This window comes from Aethalodelphis obliquidens, unplaced genomic scaffold (assembly GCF_003676395.1).
Source record: "Aethalodelphis obliquidens isolate GAN/ISIS:26980383/991018 unplaced genomic scaffold, ASM367639v1 scaffold3, whole genome shotgun sequence".
Lineage (NCBI taxonomy): Eukaryota > Metazoa > Chordata > Mammalia > Artiodactyla > Delphinidae > Aethalodelphis > Aethalodelphis obliquidens.
The window spans coordinates 29,790,215-29,810,302 of record NW_020837947.1 but is presented as its reverse complement, the minus strand read 5'-3'; the positions used below and the strand labels follow the sequence as shown (position 1 = coordinate 29,810,302).

At 40.5% G+C, this 20,088-nt stretch overlaps 1 protein-coding gene across 8 annotated transcripts in view; it reads right to left on the bottom strand.

Moving 5' to 3' along the window:
- SLC18B1 (solute carrier family 18 member B1) overlaps positions 1-20,088 on the bottom strand; it is a 47,763-nt gene that overhangs the window by 15,400 nt on the left and 12,275 nt on the right. For 2 of the 8 annotated variants that reach the window (XM_027086092.1, XM_027086099.1), the window contains 5 exons: positions 11,412-11,551; positions 4,103-4,198; positions 3,710-3,783; positions 2,840-2,987; positions 542-698 (listed from right to left, as the gene is read on the bottom strand). In XM_027086092.1, the coding sequence (XP_026941893.1) occupies positions 542-698; positions 2,840-2,987; positions 3,710-3,783; positions 4,103-4,198; positions 11,412-11,453 (517 nt within the window). In that variant the 5' untranslated portion in view covers positions 11,454-11,551. Of the gene's footprint in view, positions 1-541; positions 699-2,320; positions 2,478-2,839; positions 2,988-3,709; positions 3,784-4,102; positions 4,199-11,411; positions 11,552-11,838; positions 12,965-20,088 lie in introns of those variants that run through there. The other 6 variants (XM_027086064.1, XM_027086070.1, XM_027086059.1 and 3 more) reach the window with 6 other exon arrangements.

Below are 20,088 nucleotides of genomic sequence, written 5' to 3'. Positions count from 1 at the left end.
CATGGAAGCAACCTAAGTGTCCATAGACAGATGAATGGATAAAGAAGATGTGGTACATATATACAATGGAATATTACTCGGCCATAAAAAGGAATGAAATTGGGTCGTTTGTAGTGAGGTGGATGAACCTAGAGTCTGTCATACAGAGTGAAGTGAGTTAGAAAGAGGAAATACTGTATGCTAACACATATATATGGAATCTAAAAAAAAAAAAATGGTTCTGATGAACCTAGGAGCAGGACAGGAATAAAGATGCAGACGTAGAGAATGGACTTGAGGACACAGGGTGTGGGGAAGGGGAAGCTGGGACAAAGTGAGAGAGTGGCATGGACATATATACACTACCAAACGTAAAATAGATAGCTAGTGGGAAGCAGCCGCATAGCACAGGGAGATCAGCTCAGTGATTTGTGACCACCTGGAGGGGTGGGATAGGGAGGATGGGAGGGAAAGGCAAGAGGGAGGAGATATTGGTCTCCTACAAAAGCATAAAAATACTTAAATTTAAGGTTCTTAAAGTGAGTAATATATGAGGCCTTACCATAATTAGGTAAAATACACATGTTGAGGGGAACCATCAGCAGAACTATGCATCCCAGAAGAATGAAAGGCACCTCATAGCCAAAGGATTGATACAAGAAGCCACCCAAAGGAGGCCCTAGTACTAGACCCAGTCCAGAAAAAGTCTCAACACTTCCCTACAAATGGGAAAACGAAAGAAAATTGAGTTAATATATTTTGTTTGAAAAATGAACAAAGATTTAATGGGCAGGATCTGAAAAAAATTCTATCCACTTTACAATTTATACACATACCACACACACACCCAAGATGGACCAAAAATTTAAACATACATATTAAAATCATACAAGTACTAGAAAAATTAAAAATGAGAGTTTTTTGTTTTCTAATCCTTATGGTGAGGTAAATTTTCTAATTATGACATAAAAACTTAGAAGACACAAAAGAAAAGACTGATAAATCTGATTACATGAAAATATGAAAAACTATGAATGGCAAAAAAAAATCAAAAGACAAATGAAGAATGGGGAAAAAATATTGACAAAGAACTAATTTCCCAAATGCATCACAAGAGCAACTACTAATCAATGAGAAAAATCAACAATCCTATGGGAGGAACTTCCCTGGTGGTGCAGTGGTTAAGAATCTGCCTGCCGGGCTTCCCTGGTGGCACAGTGGTTGAGAGTCCGCCTGCCAATGCAGGGGACACGGGACATGCCCCGGTCCGGGAAGATCCCATGTGCCGTGGAGTGGCTGGGCCCGTGAGCCATGGCCGCTGAGCCTGCGCGTCCGGAGCCTGTGCTCCGCAGCGGGAGAGGCCACAGCAGTGAGAGGCCCGCGCACCGCAAAAAAAAAAAGAATCTGCCTGCCAATGCTGGGGACACGGATTGGATCCCTGGTCCGGGAAGATCCCACATGCCGTGGAGCAACTAAGCCCATACGCCACAACTACTGAGCCCACGAGCCACAACTGCTGAGCCCACATGCCACAACTACTGAAGCCCACGCACCTAGAGCCCATGCTCCACAACAAGAGAAGCCACTGCAATGAGAAGCCCGTGTACCACAACAAGCAGTAGCCATTGCTCGCCGCAACTAGAGAAAGCCTGCGTGCAGCAACGAAGACCCAATGCAGCCAAATAAATAAATAAACATATTTTAAAAAATTTAGAGAAAAGAAAAAACACAATCCTATGGGAAAATGGGAAAATGTTGTAAATAGACTGTTGACACATAAAATGAAATACAACTAGCTCTACTGTGAACTGGCCATCTCTAAGTTGAAGGACAGCAAAGGCACACTCCAAACATGTTTAGCCACAAAACCTTGTCTTACAGAGCATGTCAATGGATTAGCATCCTTCTGAACCCTTCTTGAGAAATGTAAACAGTACACCTGTTACAGTGGCCACCATTGCATGGCAAATGACTACAGAACCTAAAGTGAATCTATACAGATATATATACATACATATATATATATATATACTTACATGGGTGTATAAATATATGTGTACATATATTTAATAAAAGTGTGAAGATTTATATTTATACAGCAAACAGTTTACCTGAGTGTCAAAACTTTCAAACTGTAGTATTAATATGGGTAAATGGGAGAATCCTTGGTACTGAGCTGATTAGACCCTGAGGTCTCTGAGGGTGGTGCCTGCTCTGTGATGCAAACCAGGAGTCCTTCGGGGATGTCTGGGTCCAGAGGAGTGAGCTATGGGAAAGGCTAGTTGGGATCAGGGAGACAGCAGCCAAGAGCTAGGACAGGAACCTGGTATGTCTCTAATACCTGGTGTCGAGGCGCGGAGGCAATATATGAGAATGTACGCCAATACGATGCTACCAGGCTCTGGATTTTTTTGGTAAAATAAGAGGGCGCTCCTCAGACTGACTGCACAGAAGCAGTTATGGACTTCAGAATGATCTCTAAGGTCCTTTCCGTGAACCTGGGAAAAGTGGAGGAAGGACTCTAGTATAAATCTGCTTCAGGCGGCCTAGCTACAATCTAGGCTATAGAGAGACAACAAAATACTATTAGAGAGGGTTTTTCATTTTTTAAGGGGTAAAAAGAACATTTGGTTTTGCCCATGCAGGGGCTTCTAAGCCCAGGAAGAGCACCTAAGTAGACTAAGGGTATATTTATTGACAGCTTGCTGCTACAGGCAGAAATTGGGGTAAAAGGTAACAAAAACAGAAAGTAGAAAAAAGGCAGGTCTAGAAGAATGGGCCCCAGGTTTAACTTGAAAGGCCAAATAAATATTTTAGCCTACACTAAAAGGAAAATAGGAAAAGTGTATAAAATACCTACCATTACTGTAGCCACGTTATTTGGAAAAGCCTTTGCAAGGATAGAAGAAGATGCGGTTATTGCTGCAGCAAAACTGATTGCGTCAATTATTCTCACTAGAAAACACATAGCAATAAACACGGGTCCTTCTGGAACTTGGTCCAATACACTAAAAAAAGAATAAGATGACTCTCAAGTGCCAAATTGATTTTGATTTTTTTTTTAACTGTACTCACTGAAAACAGTAGTACCTCAACCACAGTTATTAAAATAAATCTCTTCAGAATACAAATTTTTTAAGAGTTTCTTTGTTATATTTTTAGTAGGAAGAATCTGAGTCATAATGACAGCCTCATTGCGCTTTTTTACTGATATATTTGATGCCCTAAATAATAATCCTAAGTAGGCCTTTTGAAAAATGTAGAGCCACTCTGATAAGAACATACGTAGAAAGCCTTCTTAGTTTTAGGTCTCCCCCCAAACATAAAAAAAACACAGGAAGAGGAAAGCAAAACCAGGAACCTGAGAAAGATTTCTGATGACATTATCTTAACATTTGTATCCTTATGTTCTTCAGCTGATTCTTTAGGTAAGAAATTCACCTTTCTGCTTAAGCCAAAAAGTTTTTGTGACTCAGAAAAGGGAGTTAAGTTTCTGTCTCTCACGATCACAGGAGTCCTAAAGAACAGATTCAGCAGCCGGCTTAATGGTGATCCCCTAGAGGACTCCTTTCTTAAGATCAATGTCATTCATTCCATTCACTGTATCATTCAACTCCCTTCAACATTAGTCACATGGTATTGACTGATTTACATAAACCATTAACATTTTAAACTGAAGATAAATTATGAAATCTCTTCAAGATCCCAAACATATCAGAACATGACTTACCCAAAGAGAACTGTAACTCCTCCTGAGACAGACATTCCTGCTACAAACATAAATTTTGCTCCAATATGTACAAGCTATAATAAATGTCAAAGAAAAGTGTAAATTGATGACTGCTACAAGTCTATAGTGACATAAACAAATCCACTGTATCAGGAAACAAAAGATTTGGGGAAGATATGTACAGTTAACAAAACATTATAAGTCTTTAATGGAATGACAACATGCATTGCTTACAAACATGGAAGAAGTTAAAAATCAATCAACTTTAAGAATGGAACTGTCAACTGAAGCATGATTCATAAAATATAATGGTGGTTATTTCTGTATCAGTGGAAGTTCTAGACTAGTAAATTAGAATAACTCATTACACAATTTAAAAAAATTAATACTTACATATTTTCCAAATACCAAAGATGCCAGCAAGTTAAACAAAGCATAACATCCAAAGATCATACCAATAACTGTATTGCTGGCTCCCTTCTTTTCAGCCTTTAAAGAAACAGAAAAGAAAACAAAGTTTGAAAGGCAAATTAGCACCAATATAGAAAAATGGAGCTATTAGATCAGAGCATCATCTTCTTGTAACCTTTACCTGTAGAGTAATTTCAAAGATTATTATTTTAAAATAAACAGGGTGAGGAAGGAAAGGACACTATTAAACCTAGTCTCTGACATGAAAGTAATTCACTCACCAAGCCTATAAAAAATTGTTAGCTTTACAATCTTGAGAGAAAAAAGAACAAAGCTGGAGGAATCACACTTTTTGATTTCAAAAATAAGTTACAAAGGTACAGTAATTAAAACAGTGTGTTACTGGCATAAAGACAGACATATAGACCAATGGAACAAAACAGAAAGCTCAGAAATAAACCCACATAAATATGGTCAATTGATCTTCCACAAGTGTGCCAAGGACACACAATGGGGAAGAGATATTCTCTTCGACAAATGGTGTTGGGAAAACTGGATACCCACATGCAAAAGAATGAAATTGGACTCCTATCTTACACCACTCACAAAATAATCTCAAAGCAAATTAAACATATAATCTGAAACTGTTACACTTCTGGAAGAAAACAGGGGGTGAGGGCTTCTTGACATCGATCTTGGCAATGATTTCTTGGATTTGACACCAAAATCTTAGGCAACAAAACAAATCAGACAAATGGAACTACATCAAACTAAAAATCTTCACAGCAAAGGAAACAATCAACAGACTGAAAAGGCAACCTACAGAATGGAAGAAAGTATTTGTAAACCACCTCTATATAAGGGGTTAATATCCAAAATATGTAAGAATCTCCTACAACTCAATAGTCCAAAACACCACCACAAAGAACCTGATTTAAAAATGAGCAAAGAACGTGAACAGACATTTCTATAAAAGAGATACAAATGGCCACCAGATATATGAAAAGCTGCTCAAGACCGCTAATCGTCAGGGAAATGCAGATTAAAATCATAATGAGATATCATCTCGAACCAGTTAGGATGGCAACTATTGAAAAAAACAAAAGATAACAAGTGTTGATGAGGATGTGGAGAAATTGGAACCTTATACACTGTTGGTGGGAATGCAGAATAGTGCAGCCACTATGGAAAACAATATGGAGGATCCTGAAAACATTAAAAATAGAACTACCATATAATTCAGCAATCCCTCTTCTGAGTATATATCCAGAAGAATTGAAAGCAGGGTCTCAGATATATCTGCACCTCCCACGTTCACTGCAGTATTATTCGAAATAGCCAAGATGATATAGAAACAACACAAATGTCCATTGATTGATGAATAGATAAAGAAAATGTGGTATACACATAAAATGGAATATTATTCAGCCTCAAAAAGAAGGAAATTTTGGCATTTGCAACAACATGGATGAACCTTGAGGAAATTATGCTAAGCGGAGTAAGCCAGTCATAGAAGAACAAACGCTACATGATTCCATTTATATGAAGTATCTTGGGGCTTCCCTGGTGGCGCAGTGGTTGAGAATCTGCCTGCTAATGCAGGGGACACGGGTTCGAGCCCTGGTCTGGGAGGATCCCACATGCCGTGGAGCAACTGGGCCCGTGAGCCACAACTACTGAGCCCGCGCGTCTGGAGCCTGTGCTCCGCAACAAGAGAGGCCGCGATAGTGAGAGGCCCGCGCACCGCGATGAAGAGTGGCCCCCGCTTGCCACAACTAGAGAAAGCCCTCACGTAGAAACGAAGACCCAACACAGCAAAAATAAATAAATTAATAAACTCCTACCCCCAACATCTTCTAAAAAAAAAAAATGGGCAGAAGACCTAAATAGACATTTTTCCAAAGAAGACATACTGATGGCCAAGAAGCACATGAAAAGCTGCTCAACATCACTAATTATTAGAGAAAATGCAAATCAAAACTACAATGAGGTATCACCTCACACCAGTTAGAATGGGCATCATTAGAAAATCTACAAACAACAAATGCTGGAGAGGGTGTGGAGAAAAGGGAACCCTCTTGCACTGTTGGTGGAAATGTAAATTGATTCAGCCACTATGGAGAACAGTATGGAGGTTCCTTAACTAAAACAGAATTATCATATGATCCAGCAATCCCACTACTGGGCATATACCCAGAAAAAACGATAGTTCAAAAACACACATGCACCCCAATGTTCATTGCAGCAGTATTTACAATAGCCAGGTCATGAAAGCAACCTAAATGCCCACTGACAGATGAATATATAAAGCCATAAAATGGGATGAAATCAGCTCATTTGTAGAGATGTGGATGGACCTAGAGACTGTCATACAGAGAGAAGTAAGTCAGAAAGAGAAAAACAAATATCGTATATTAATGCATATATGTGGAATCTAGAAAAATGGTACAGATGAACCAGTTTGCAAGGCAGAAATAGAGACACAGATGTAGAGAACAAACGTATGGACACCAAGGGGGGAAAGTGGATGGGGGCATGAACTGTGAGATTGGGATTGACATATATACACTAATATGTATAAAATAGATAACTAATAAGAACCTGCTGTATAATAAATAAATAAAATTAAATTTTTTTAAAAAAGGAGAAACACACAGGAGGAAGGTTTGAGTGCAAATAAATTAAAAAATCACTTTGCTGGTCAAAAAAACTCAAGAACAGGAAGCTCCTTAAGCTGGCACATGAGTCATCCCAAAGACTGTTCAGTGTGGTTCTGTTTCTAACACCCACTCTCAACCACCTGACAGTTCAGAGAAGATGAAGTTTCCTTTCCTGACATCAATAACACAGATGAAAGAAGCTCCCCCAGCTCCCGACATTCTCTCTGTTCTCCTGAAACATTTGGAGTAGTTTATTGCCCATCAATGATCCCTATTAATATTTGTAGCCTATTCTATCAGTGAGCTCCTAAATTTGCTACAGATGATATAGTATTTATTCTAAATCTACTTCTTTTGAACTTCAAATGCTACTATTAGTTGTGATGTACAAATGAATAGACAAAAGGTTTGAAAACCTTTTTAAAACCCTGGAACTATGGTAGATCCTTAGATCAGGTTCTAGCTATAACCATGTAAGGGGTTAAAATATGAGTTTAATTTCTTAAAGATAAGATTGGCTACTTGGCATACCATGAAGCACTAAGCCTGAAACACACATCTGTCCTCTCAGGCAGTCAGGAATCATTTACCGAGCACCTTCTATGCATCACGCGTGGTACCCAGGAGCCAGCAGTGAATAGCTATGGTCAGAAGATCCGACTTAGATTCATCCTTCTGCCAGAGCTTCAGCTCTTCCACAAATCACTTTACTCTGAATACAGAAATGCATGTGCATACACACACTCCCTTTAAAATCCGTCCTCGACAACAGCCATAATTCTATTTCTTTACCTTTTCTCCCTAACTACAATTTTAAGATAAAAATTTACTTTATTGCTTCCCATACGAAGTTATGATCATCATTCAAACCTTGTCTTTTAAAGAAAATGTTCTTCTTATGTTATTATGTCTCTAAATAAACCCTACAGTTCTCAAAGCAGCATACCACAGGAAATCAGATAGGTGAACTCTACTTTTCATGGCTAAACTATAGGCAGGAAAGGTCCCCTCACTCTAGGAAGCACCCCCTACCCCTGAAGTGTGGTCCCTAAGTGCCTGGTGGTGGGAGACAGTGGAGAAGTTGAACCCAGAGCATTGTAGAAACTGCTTGGGCAGGATTTCAGCCCATAATTCTATGAGACTCAGGATTAGCCATTCCCCTTCCATTACTAATCATCACACGAGATAATGGTGTGGAGAAAAGAGAGATCTCACTATGAACGATGCCTTCATTGGTATCCTAGCAAAAGGTTACACTGTGTGTAGACAGGAACACAGAGTCCACATTTCTACTACACAAAGGTCAGGTGGTGTTACGGGGTTCATTGTGTCCCTCAAACTTCTTATGTTGATGTCCTAACTCTCAGTACCTCAGAACGTAACCTTATTTGGAGATATAGTTTTTGCAGGGGTAATCAGTTTAAATGAGGTCGTTAAGGGTGGAGTCTAATCCAATATTACTCATATCTTTGTAAAAAGGGGAAATTTCTTCACAGAGACACGTGTAGAGGGAAGATGGTATGAAAGGACACACGGAGAAGTTGGCCATCTACAAGCCAGAGAGAGAGGTCTGGGACAGATCTTCCCCTCACGGCCCTCAGAAGGAACCAGCCTTGCCAATGACACCTTGATTTTGGACTTCTAGCCACCAGAGCTGTGAGACCATAAATTTCTGTTGTCCCCAGTCTGTGGTACTTTGTTACAACAGCCCTAGTAACATAAAACAGGTACCTTGAAGGGAAGGTAACAACAAAGGGGTGAATTAAGATGTACAAAGAACATTCATTGGTCAAGTCACATCCATGTTCTTTGCTTAATAGCTCTGAAAGGTATTTAATTCTAGAGTCTGGCAGAAAATATATAATAGTCACAGCAACTAACATTTATTGAACCCTCACTATGAGCCACGCTGTTCTATATGGTTTCTAACAACAATTAAATAAGGGATGTATTTTTAGCTGGCCCCATTTTACAGATGAGAACACAGACTTGCAAAAGTTACTTGTGTCATGGTCCCAGCAGTCATGTCAGCTTCCATCTTGCACGGGTTCCCACATTCTCTGTGGAAGCAGGATGGTGACTTAGGATGTCCTAGAATCACATACCACAGCAGTAACTGAATACCACTTTTGGCATGCGGATCCTGCTTCACATTAGGACAGCAAGAACAGCTATTAAAAGCAACTTCTAGTTCACTTATAATCCTCTGCCAAAGAAGGAGGGGGCCACAAAAAGGATGAGTAGAAATAAGAATCCTGTGCCAGAAATTAAGAAGAAGGGCCTTGGGCTTCCCTGGTGGCGCAGTGGTTGAGAGTCCGCCTGCCGATGCAGGGGACATGGGTTCGTGCCCCGGTCCGGGAAGATCCCACATGCCGCAGAGCGGCTGGGCCCGTGAGCCATGGCCGCTGAGCCTGCGCGTCCGGAGCCTGTGCTCCGCAACGGGTGAGGCCACAACAGTGAGAGGCCCGCGTACCGCAAAAAAAAAAAAAAAAGAAGAAGAAGGGCCTTGCTCTCCCTTGACCTAGTTGGCTCTAGCTAATAGGAAGGTTAACAGAATACGAAGGAGAAAGAGCAAGTTTTGACAGTGCATTTGTCAACCCTAAGGCTGTTATTAAAAACGAAAAAGAGCCCACTCTTCAAATCTACACCTATTAAAGTTAGAACGCTCTCTCCCCTGCCTCTTGGACGCAATAAACTAAATCAAAAACTTTGAGAAAGAAAAAACAAAAAAGGCACACAGCAACTGCCTCCTTTTCCTTTGTCTGTACTCCACTAAGAGGAATCTAACACTAGGTGCCCTTGCTGAGTTCCAGCTGAACAGGGAAATACCCTTCTAACTTGATGGCCCACTTACTCCCGTTCTTCTCCATCGTAATTCTACAGGCTCCATCCATCACTATTTTTTTCCAAAACCGATATCTACTCAGTCTTGCCCAAGCACCTCTGATGACTTCTTACTGACTACATCTTTGGCCTGCATGGAAGGACCCTTGCATTCGAGCACCAACCTGCCTTCTCAGATCCTCTGCTCCCATCGGACCTAACTGAACCCCAGGCCTAAGCCCCACCTTCGTCCGTGCTTCCCTAAGAACACGCTATTTACTTTGCTAATCTCGTGACTATCCCCTGCGGGTTTCTAACCTAGAACACCTCTTTGACTCATCTTAGGGTTATTCCGCCAAGCCCCTTTCAGTATTACTCCTTCTCTCCCTCCCTTCCACACCAGCCAGCCTCTCCCGTGGCAAAATTAACCATTCCCTTCCCTAGAGTCTCCTAACATTTTGGACATCCTCTTCAAGGAGATCCAAATACTCTGCAACTTTTTTTTTTTTTTTGCGGTATGCGGGCCTCTCACTGTTGTGGCCTCTCCCGTTGCGGAGCACAGGCTCCGGACGCGCAGGCTCAGCGGTCATGGCTCACCGGCCCAGCCGCCCCGCAGCACGTGGGATCCTCCCGGACCAGGGCACGAACCCGTGTCCCCTGCATCAGCAGGCGGACTCTCAACCACTGCGCCACCAGGAAAGCCCCTCTGCAACTTTTTGTTGTCATACTTTTTCACTCCCAATGGACAGACGAGAGAGGGACATTTTCCTCATCTTTTTTCCAGCCCTAACACATCCAACGCCTAGCACACTCTAGGGTGGGAAGTCGTTAAACCTCCCATTCCCGTTCAGTAAACGGAATTGAACTGGGCCAGTCACTTAACTTCGGAATCTGTTTCTTCATTTGCAACATTATGAGATTCTGGCTATTCTGCCTATCTTATGGAGTTGCTATGGAAACCAAATGGGATAATGTGTGGGAAAGTACACTGAAAACTAAAAAGCACTTATGGCTACAGAGCTGTACTGCTCCTTTAGCAGAGAAGCCATGTTTCTCGTCTTTTGTAGCACACAGAAGGAAGGACCACATGTTATCAAAGAAGTCAGAGGACTGGGAGGGGACCGTGCATCATGAGGCTTTGGCAAAGAGCATGAAGCAAAACACATGGGCAGGTTATCTCCACTCAGCCAAGTCAGTACCATTCCTTCCATACTATACCTCACCAACCTCCAGATTCCAGGTGGATTCTCTAGGGGTTATTCCTTCGAGTCTGTGCCATTATCCATAGACCCTAACACCACATAAAACACTATGATTAGAAGGACCTCATCAATACTAATCAGAATTCCTCCTTGGCACAAACACTGCCACTACATTCCATATGAAATTCAAGTCAGAAAAGGGCATTTAGTGGACCATGCCTTCCTAATTCCAAAATATTAATAAACCCAAACTCCAGGAAACACTGTCTTCACGTAGATCTTTTGCAATAACGTTAAAATCTCAGTTATTCAGTGCACTTCCTTTTTTTTTTTTTTTCAGTTGCAGAAACCAAACACATGAATCAGACTACATGGTAAGCAAAGTAATCCTCAGAAGGTCAATTATACTTAGGTGAATTACTTCCCAAGATGATGTTATTTTTACTGAATTTTTTTTTTTTGGTATCAAATATTCTCTAAGTCTTCTGTTGGCTGAAGTTCTATACATCGTCTTTGCCATATGCAGATTTTTACATCCCCCAAATGAAATATTTCAAAGGCTTTTTAAAAGCACTAATAGTTCATAAGGATATAAAAATGTCTTACCTCTTTGGGGAAAAAAGGTCCAAGGATAGAATAGCACATCATGGAACCTAAGTTAATGGAAGCTGCTGATATCAGTACAAAAATCTGTTCTCTTGAAAGCTGCCTGGATGTCTCCCTTGCACCTCCTGGAGGGCCATCACCTTGAAGGCAAACATGCTGTAATTACAGACATGTAATTGGGGCTACTGATCAAAGTACAGAAATGTCACTTCTGTGCACAGAAATGCACTCAAGATAACATTTGCTGAGCTAAGGGCTATTTTGAATACAGCACATTTGATCAAATGTAACACAATCCCTGTATATCACTGCAATTTTCAAAATATATCACTTTCATTTACATACTATTCCCTATTAGGATTTCAGTGCACAATTTATCAAACCATCTGCTTTGTTTTGCCTTCACCATAAGGTCTATTTCTTTCACCTTTAATAGATTCCTTCAAGAAGGATGAGGCCACAGGGTGCTCTCCAGAGTACTGTTCTCTGAAGTATAGCGTGCTTTCTCAAGTTACTAGCTTCATATGCTACATGGACTCAATCACATTTTAAGCATGTCATGTTAGCGGTTTATTAAGAGGGCACTATTGAAGTCAAGTGAAGTGTAAGTAGGAGAAAATAAGCTAAATCATTCAACTGGAGAATTAATACTTACAATGGCAGCTCCTGGAAAGACAAGTGCCATGAATCTGTAAATCAGTGTTTTACAATAATTACAGGTCTTCTGCATCAATTAATTTAATACTTATTCCCAGGGCTAAATTTCCATTTAATTTAAAGACACGAGGTCATTTACTCAGTTCCAAACATCCAGTAAATCTATTTGCTATTTTTAAATTAAATGGTTTTGAGATAAAAGAAATTTAAGTAAGAAAAGTATATTTGAATTGCTCTATTTTTTCAGAGGTTGCCATTGTTGTCTAGAAAAAGAAATCTGTGCAACAGGAGGAAGTCTTAAGACTTAAAAATTTTGGTAGTGGATGAGGAAGGGAACTGAGAGAAAGTTAAAGGGGCGAGAGGGACAACAGTGGGGCTCGTTTTCGTTTGTCTAACAGGCACACTTATTTGAATGCATTCTTAAACACATAGTACTTAAAAGTAGAGCTACAGAGAGAAAGTCAATAGAGGCCACATCCGCACCACCCCAGTGCGCAAACTTTAACCCTTTCCAGAGAGAAAAAACACGCTGACCCGAGCCCCACTGCCAGGCCCCTCCTTTTCGAATCTCTCGCAAACAAAGCACGCTAAAGCTAATTGAATTGCTGTTAAAGAGACACGACCCAAGCCACAGAGGTACATCCGGCCTCGCTGCTCTCTGTAACCTCCTGGGGGGCGTGGGCCTTCGGGGTCCCCCGACGAGTCCATGGGCAGTGCGCGGACTCCTGCGCCGCAGCTCCCGGGTCCAAGCCCGCACCCTCGGACTCGACCTTGAACGAGCGGAAAGGCGGGCGGCGATTGCTCAGCCGGGCCCAGGCATCCCAGATTCCCTACGGGAAGCGCCCCCGGGAGTTCCACGCGGCCCTAGAGTATAGGGAGGAGCTCCGGGAGGGGGGGCGAGGGCGGGCGGAGGGCGGAGCAAGGAATTTTTTTTTAAGGCATAGGCTGTTTATGTCCACCACTTAGGATGTGCTGTACTTTTTCTCTCTGTATGAGAGGAAAAAAAAAAAAAAAAAAAGGATGAGTCTATATTTCATATAGTTGAACCCCCTACCTTAAAATGAGTAAAATTTAGGAATACTAAGAGTAAGAAAGGAAGCTAGGTAGACACAGAAAAGATAGGGAACACCTAAACTTAAAAACACAAATGTGAATTAGAAAATTAGGTTCATAACGACCCCCTTTTTTTTTTAAGTGAAAGCAAGTTTATTTAGAGAGATACACATTCCATAGGCAGAATGCAGTCCGTCTCAGAAGGCAAGAGCAGCCCAGATTTTTTATTTAAAGTGTGTTATTTTTCGTAGTGGGTAAACGATGTGGTGTTTGTAATCACTGAAGCCAGACATTAGTAACATGGCAATGAATTAACTGATGTGAAGTACCCGGATTAGAAAAATATTTGCGGGAATGCTGAAGACGCATGGCGGAGTGGCTGGGAGTATCCCCCCTGAGGCAGAGGCTTGAGGTTCAGTTCAAGGCACTAGTCGGCCCTCTGTATCCTGCTTCTGCATTTCTCGAATTCAACCAAGGAGGGAGGGGACTGAAAATATATTTTTTAATTTTTTTGGAAATTTCCAAAAAACAAAATTTGAATTTGCCAAGCAGTAGCAACGATTTACATATCATTTAAATTCTGTTTACAACTATTTATACATCGTTTACACTGTATTGGGTATTATAAGTAATCTAGAAATGATTTAAAGCAAATGGAAGGGTGTGCTGTAAGATATATGCAAATTCTATGCCATTTTGTATAAGGGACTTGAGCATATGCACTGGGGAACCGATACCCTCTGATACCAAGGGATGACTGTACTAGCTGTATGTGACTTTGGACCACAGGTCAGTTTCTCCATCTGTGTGACTGGGATTATAATGCCTATCTTGTAAGATGGCTGTGAGCACTGGTGATAAACTATGTGAAGGGCTTGGCACTCGAACATGACGGCTGCTATGTTACTCTCACCCTCACAATTTTCTGGCACAAAAAAATAAGAGGCTTCACTTATCTTCAACTTATTTACTATTTGGGAAGGGTTAATGTTTGAAGACTGGGAAATTCTTAATTTGGGGCCAAGGTGAAATAAAGTAACTCAAGACCATTGAGTTACTACCTAGTGCCAAGCATTGCAAGTTCAAAGATAACCCCATCCAGCCTCTGCCCCTAAGCATACATACCTCCTTCTAGCAGATAAAACAGACACTGATTAACAATTTATTATAATGCAATGAGTTCTATAAGAGAAACATATTGGAAGAACTGTTTACTTTGGCTAAATAAGTCCAGGCTGGCTTCCTGAGGAAGTGATGTTACAGTGGGTCTTGAAGATTATGTAAAAATTCCTGGGTGAGCAGGCAGGTTAGAAGAGGTTTTAGAGCCATTCTAAACAGGATTAGCTCTAGCAAAGTTTCCTTGAAGCAGCCTCCAGAATCTTTATGATCTAATCTCTGCCTGTTTCCCCAATCTTATTTTATTCTGCATTCTCGCTCCAGTCTAACATCAAGTTATAGAGGAGAATTTTTTTGAATTACTTCTTTGATGACTACACCCCCCTCTTTTTTTCTCTCTTTCTGGATTGCTCTTTATGTAGCTATTGGGTCGCTAGACTATTGGGTCCTCTTACTTATTACTCTTTTTCTCTTCTACTTTTCATCTCTTTCTCTCTTTGCTTCATCTTATTGGAAGTTTCCTTAACTTTATGTTCCAATCCTTCAACTGAATTTTTCATTTCTGTTGTCATGTATTTCCCTCTATCCTCATTCCCATTCCCTCCCCATCAGCAATCCTTCTTGCATGTTTAATACAAATTTTTTGTTTTTATATATTTTAATGAAATGCATGTTCTTGTTTTGCATCCATCTACTTTTTTTTTTTTTTTTTTTTTTTTTGCGGTATGCGGGCCTCTCACTGCTGTGGCCCCTCCCGTTGCGGAGCACAGGCTCCGGACGCGCATGCTCAGCGGCCGTGGCTCACGGGCCCAGCCGCTCCGCGGCATGTGGGATCCTCCTGGACCGGGGCACGAACCCGCATCCCCTGCATCGGCAGACGGACTCTCAACCACTGCGCCACCAGGAAAGCCCACATCCATCTACTTTTAATTTACAATAAGATTTTGTGGTACACATATTCATACTCCTATCTTCCTCTCACATCTAACCTCTCTTTCCCATCCTCCTTCCAGATCCTTAGTGTTACGGTCGAAAATATTATCTCATTCGTCTTCTGTGGCTGCTATAACAAATAACCACAAATTTGGAGCTTAAAATAAGCTGCAGTTCTGCAGGCCAGCAGTTCAACATCAATTTCACTGAGCCAAAATCCAAAATGATCTCTTCATCTCAAGATCTTTAACTTAATCACCCTTTTTTTCAAATAAGGTAACATTTATAACTTGCAGGGATTAGGATATGGACATATCTTTGGGATCAATTATCAGCCTACCACAATCACCTATTCATATTTTTATATGTTCATGTAGACATATATACACATGTGAAACATTTTTTCTTTACAAACTAAAATGGAATAATATCGTCTCTGTTTAAATGTCACTTCCTCAGAGTTCATTCTTACCCCATATCAAAACACAGACCCATAACCTTTTTTTTTAACATCTTTATTACAGTATAATTGCTTTACAATGTGTGTTAGTTTCTGCCATATAACAAAGTGAATCAGCTATTCATATACATACATATATCCCCATATCCCCTCCCCCTTGTGTCTCCCTCCCACCCTCCCAATCCCACCCTTCATTTTCTGCTTAAATGAGCAAAAGTTGTTTCTTTTAATAGCAACAGGGAACCCTGATTGCTACAAATGCTAGGAAGAAAAATAAAGAAGGATTAAGGGACACCATAACCCTTTGTCCCTTAATCCTTCTTTATTTTTCTTCCTAGCATTTGTAGAAATCAGGGTTCCCTGTTGCTATTAAAAGAAACAACTTTTGCTCATTTAAGCAGACACTGAATGTATCACAGGTTATCAGGTAAGGCACAGGGTTATCAGGAGGATTATGCACACCACTTAGAGGCTACGTGCCTAAAATCACAGCACAGGAGCGGCCCAGTACCCAGACTGCGTCAGCACTGCTGGAGGTAGGCACCAGACACTACAGTCAGAATCTCATCCCTACTCCCCTGGAATGCTGCCCTCCCTGCACCGGGGGGATTTCAGGTGAGGCCATCTGCTTCCACTTACTTGCTTCCATCACGTGTCAAAATCTGGTATGTTTGAAGTCAGGGAGTGAAAATTCTCCAACTTTGCTCTTTTTCAAGAGCAGTCTAAATATTCTGGGTCCTTTGAATTTCAATAGAAATGTTAGAATCAGCTCTCAATTTCTCCAAAAAAACCTGGGGGGGATTCTTATTGGGATTTTGTTGACTCTATAGATCAATTTAGAGAGAACTGACATCCAATTAATATTGTTTTTTTATTCATGAACGTGATATATCTCTCCACTGACATCAATCTTCTTTAATTTCTTTCAGAAATGTTTTGCAGTTGTCATTGTAGAGGTATCTATGACATGCCTCACGTCAAGTTATTCCTAAATATTTTGGTTTTAGAAGTTATTAAAATGGATTTTTTTTACATGAACTTTTCCAATCACTTGTTGATTATATATAAAAGTAAATTAATTTTTATATTAATTTTGTATCCTGCAATCTTGCTAAATTTCCTCATTAGTTCAAACAGTTGTTTTATAGATTCTTTTAGATTTTCTGCATAATCATGTCATATATGAATGAGTTTTACTTCTTCCTTTCTGAAGTGTATGCTTTCATTTTTCACTTACTTTATTGCACTGACTAGGATTACCAGGAAAATGTTGAATAGAAGGGTTGAGAATGGAGATACTCACTTTGTTCCCAATCTTAGGAAGAAAACACTAGGTCTTCTACCATTAAGTATGAGGCTAGCTGTCGATTTTTCATATGTACATTTTATCAGATTGAGGAAATTCTCATATTTCTAATGTATTGAGGGACATTAACATGAATTGGTGTTGGATTTTTATCAGAAGTGTCTTTTGAATTTATTGTAAATAATTTTTCTTATTTATTTTTTTGATATGATAAACTGATCAATTTTCTACTGTTAATCCAACCTTGCATTCTTGGGATAAACCCAATTTAGGACATACAGTATTATCTTTTTTATATAAGGTGGGTTCAATTTGCTAAATTGGATAAGGATATTTCTACCTATGCTTATGAGTAATGTTGTCCTGTAATTTTCTTTTCTTTTGTCAGGTTTTGGTATCATGGTAATCCTGGACTTGTAAAACAAGATGGAAGTTTTGCCTACTCCCAATATTTTCTGGATGAGTTTGTATGAGATTAGTGTTATTTTTTCCTTAAATGTCTGATAGAATTCACCAGTGAAACCACTTCTTTCACTTTCTTTTGACTTATTTTGCCCTTATTTTTTTTTTTTTTTGGCGGTACGCGGGCCTCTCACTGTTGTGGCCTCTCCCGTTGCAGAGCACAGGCTCTGGACGCGCAGGCTCAACGGCCATGGCTCACAGGCCCAGCCACTCCGCGGCATGTGGGATCTTCCCAGACCGGGGCACGAACCCGTGTTCCCTGCATCGGCAGGCGGACTCTCAACCACTGCGCCACCAGGGAAGCCCTGCCCTTATTTTTTATACTTTAGAAACATATCATTGATGTTAGCCCTTTCTTCTTTTCTAATATTAGCACAAAAGGTTTTAAATTTCTCTCTATGCACTGCTTTAACTACATCCTGCAAATTATCATATAATTTGAAATATTTTCTAATTTTCCTTATTTATTTATTTTTCCCATGGATTAATAAGAAGTGTGTTTCTAATTTTCAATTATTGGGGGATTTTCCAGATATCTTTATATTATTGATTTCTGATTTAATTTTATTGTGGAATATTTCTATCCTGGAAATTTCAATCTCTTAAAATTTATTGAAAGTTGTCTTATAGCATGGCATGCATTCCATCTTTGTAAACAGTATCATGTGCACTTGAAAATAATAATATTCTACTGTTGTTGGATGTAGTATTTTATAAAAGTTATTAGGTCAGAGTGATAGATTTTTTCATACCTTCTATGATCTTACTTATTTTGTCTAATTTTTCTGTCAATTGCTAAGAGGGGGATGTTCAAATCTCCAACCATAATTTTGAGTTTGTTTCTCATACCATTTAATTTCTGCATATATATATATATATATTTGTTATGTCTCCCCAGTGAACTTGCTCATTTGTCATTTCTGATTGTGAAATACCTCTATCATTAGTAATAGTTTGGAAGTATATTTTATCTGATATTAACATAGTCACTACAGCCTTTTTGTTTATTGGTTGCATGGTATATCTTTTCTCATCCTTTTACTCTTAAACTATTTAAAAATGCATCTCTTCCAGTTTCAAGATCGGTTCAAGATGGCAGAATAGAAGGACATGTGCTCACTCCGTCTTGTGAGAGCACCGGAACCACAACTAACTGCTGAACAATCAACAACAGGAAGACACTGGAACTCACCAAAAAAGATACCCCACATCCAAAGACAAAGGAGAAGCCACAGTGAGACGGTAGGAGGAGCGCAATCACAATAAAATAAAATCCTATAACTGCTGGGTGGGTGACTTACAAACTGGAGAACACTTATACCACAGAAGTCTACCCACTGGAGTGAAGGTTCTGAGCCCCACATCTGGTTTCCCAACCTGGGGGTCCGGCAACGGGAGGAGGAATTCCTAGAGAATCAGATTTTGAAGTCTAGTGGGATTTCATTGCAGGACTTTGACAGGACTTGGGGAAACAGAGACTCCACTCCACTCCACAAAGTAGTGTGTGCATCGGGACCCAGGGGAAGGAGCAGTGACCCCGGGGGAGACTGAACCAGACCTACCTGCTAGTGTTGGAGGGTCTCCTGCAGAGGCGGGGGGTGGCTGTGGCTCACTGTGAGGACAAGGACATTGACAGCAGAAGCTCTGGGAAGTACACCTTGGCGTGAGCCCTCTCAGAGCCCACCATTAGCCCCACCAAAGAGCTGGGTAGGCTCCAGTGTTGGGTCGCCTCAGGCCAAACAACCAACAGGGAGGGAACCCAGCCCCACCCATCAGCTGACAAGTGGATTAAAGTTTTACTGAGCTCTGCCCACCAGATCAACACACAGCTCTACCCACCACCAGTCCTTCCCATCAGGAAGCTTGCACAGCCTCTGAGATAGCCTCATCCACCAGAGGGCAGACAGCAAAAGCAAGAAGAACTATAATTCTGCAGCCTGTGGATCAAAAACCACATTCACAGGAAGACAGACAAGATGAAAAGGCAGAGGACTTTGTATCAGATGAAGGAACAAGATAAAAACCCAGAAAAACAACTAAATGAAGTGGAGATACGCAATCTTCCAGAAAAAGAATTCAGAATAATGATAGTGAAGATGATCCAGGACCTCGGAAAAAGAATGGAGGCAAAGATCGAGAAGATGCAAAAAATGTTTAACAAAGACCTAGAAGAATTAAAGAACAAACAAACAGAGATGAACAATACAATAACTGAAATGAAAAATACACTAGAAAGAATCAATAGCAGAATAACTGAGGCAGAAGAATGGATAAGTGATCTGGAAGACAGAACGGTGGAATTCACTGCTGCGGAACAGAATAAAGAAAAAAGAATGAAAAGAAATGAAGACAGCCTAAGAGACCTCTGGGACAACATTAAATGCAACAAGATTTGCATTAGAGGGGTCCCAGAAGGAGAAGAGAGAGAGAAAGGACCCGAGAAAATATTTGAAGAGATTATAGTGAAAAACTTCCCTAACATGGGAAAGGAAATAGCCACCCAAGTCCAGGAAGTGCAGAGAGTCCCTGGCAGGATAAACCCAAGGATAAACATGCCGAGACACATAGTAATCAAATTGACAAAAATTAAAGACAAAGAAAAAGTATTAAAAGCAACAAGGGACAAATGACAAATAACATACAAGGGAACTCCCATAGGGTTAACAGCTGATTTCTCAGCAGAAACTCTA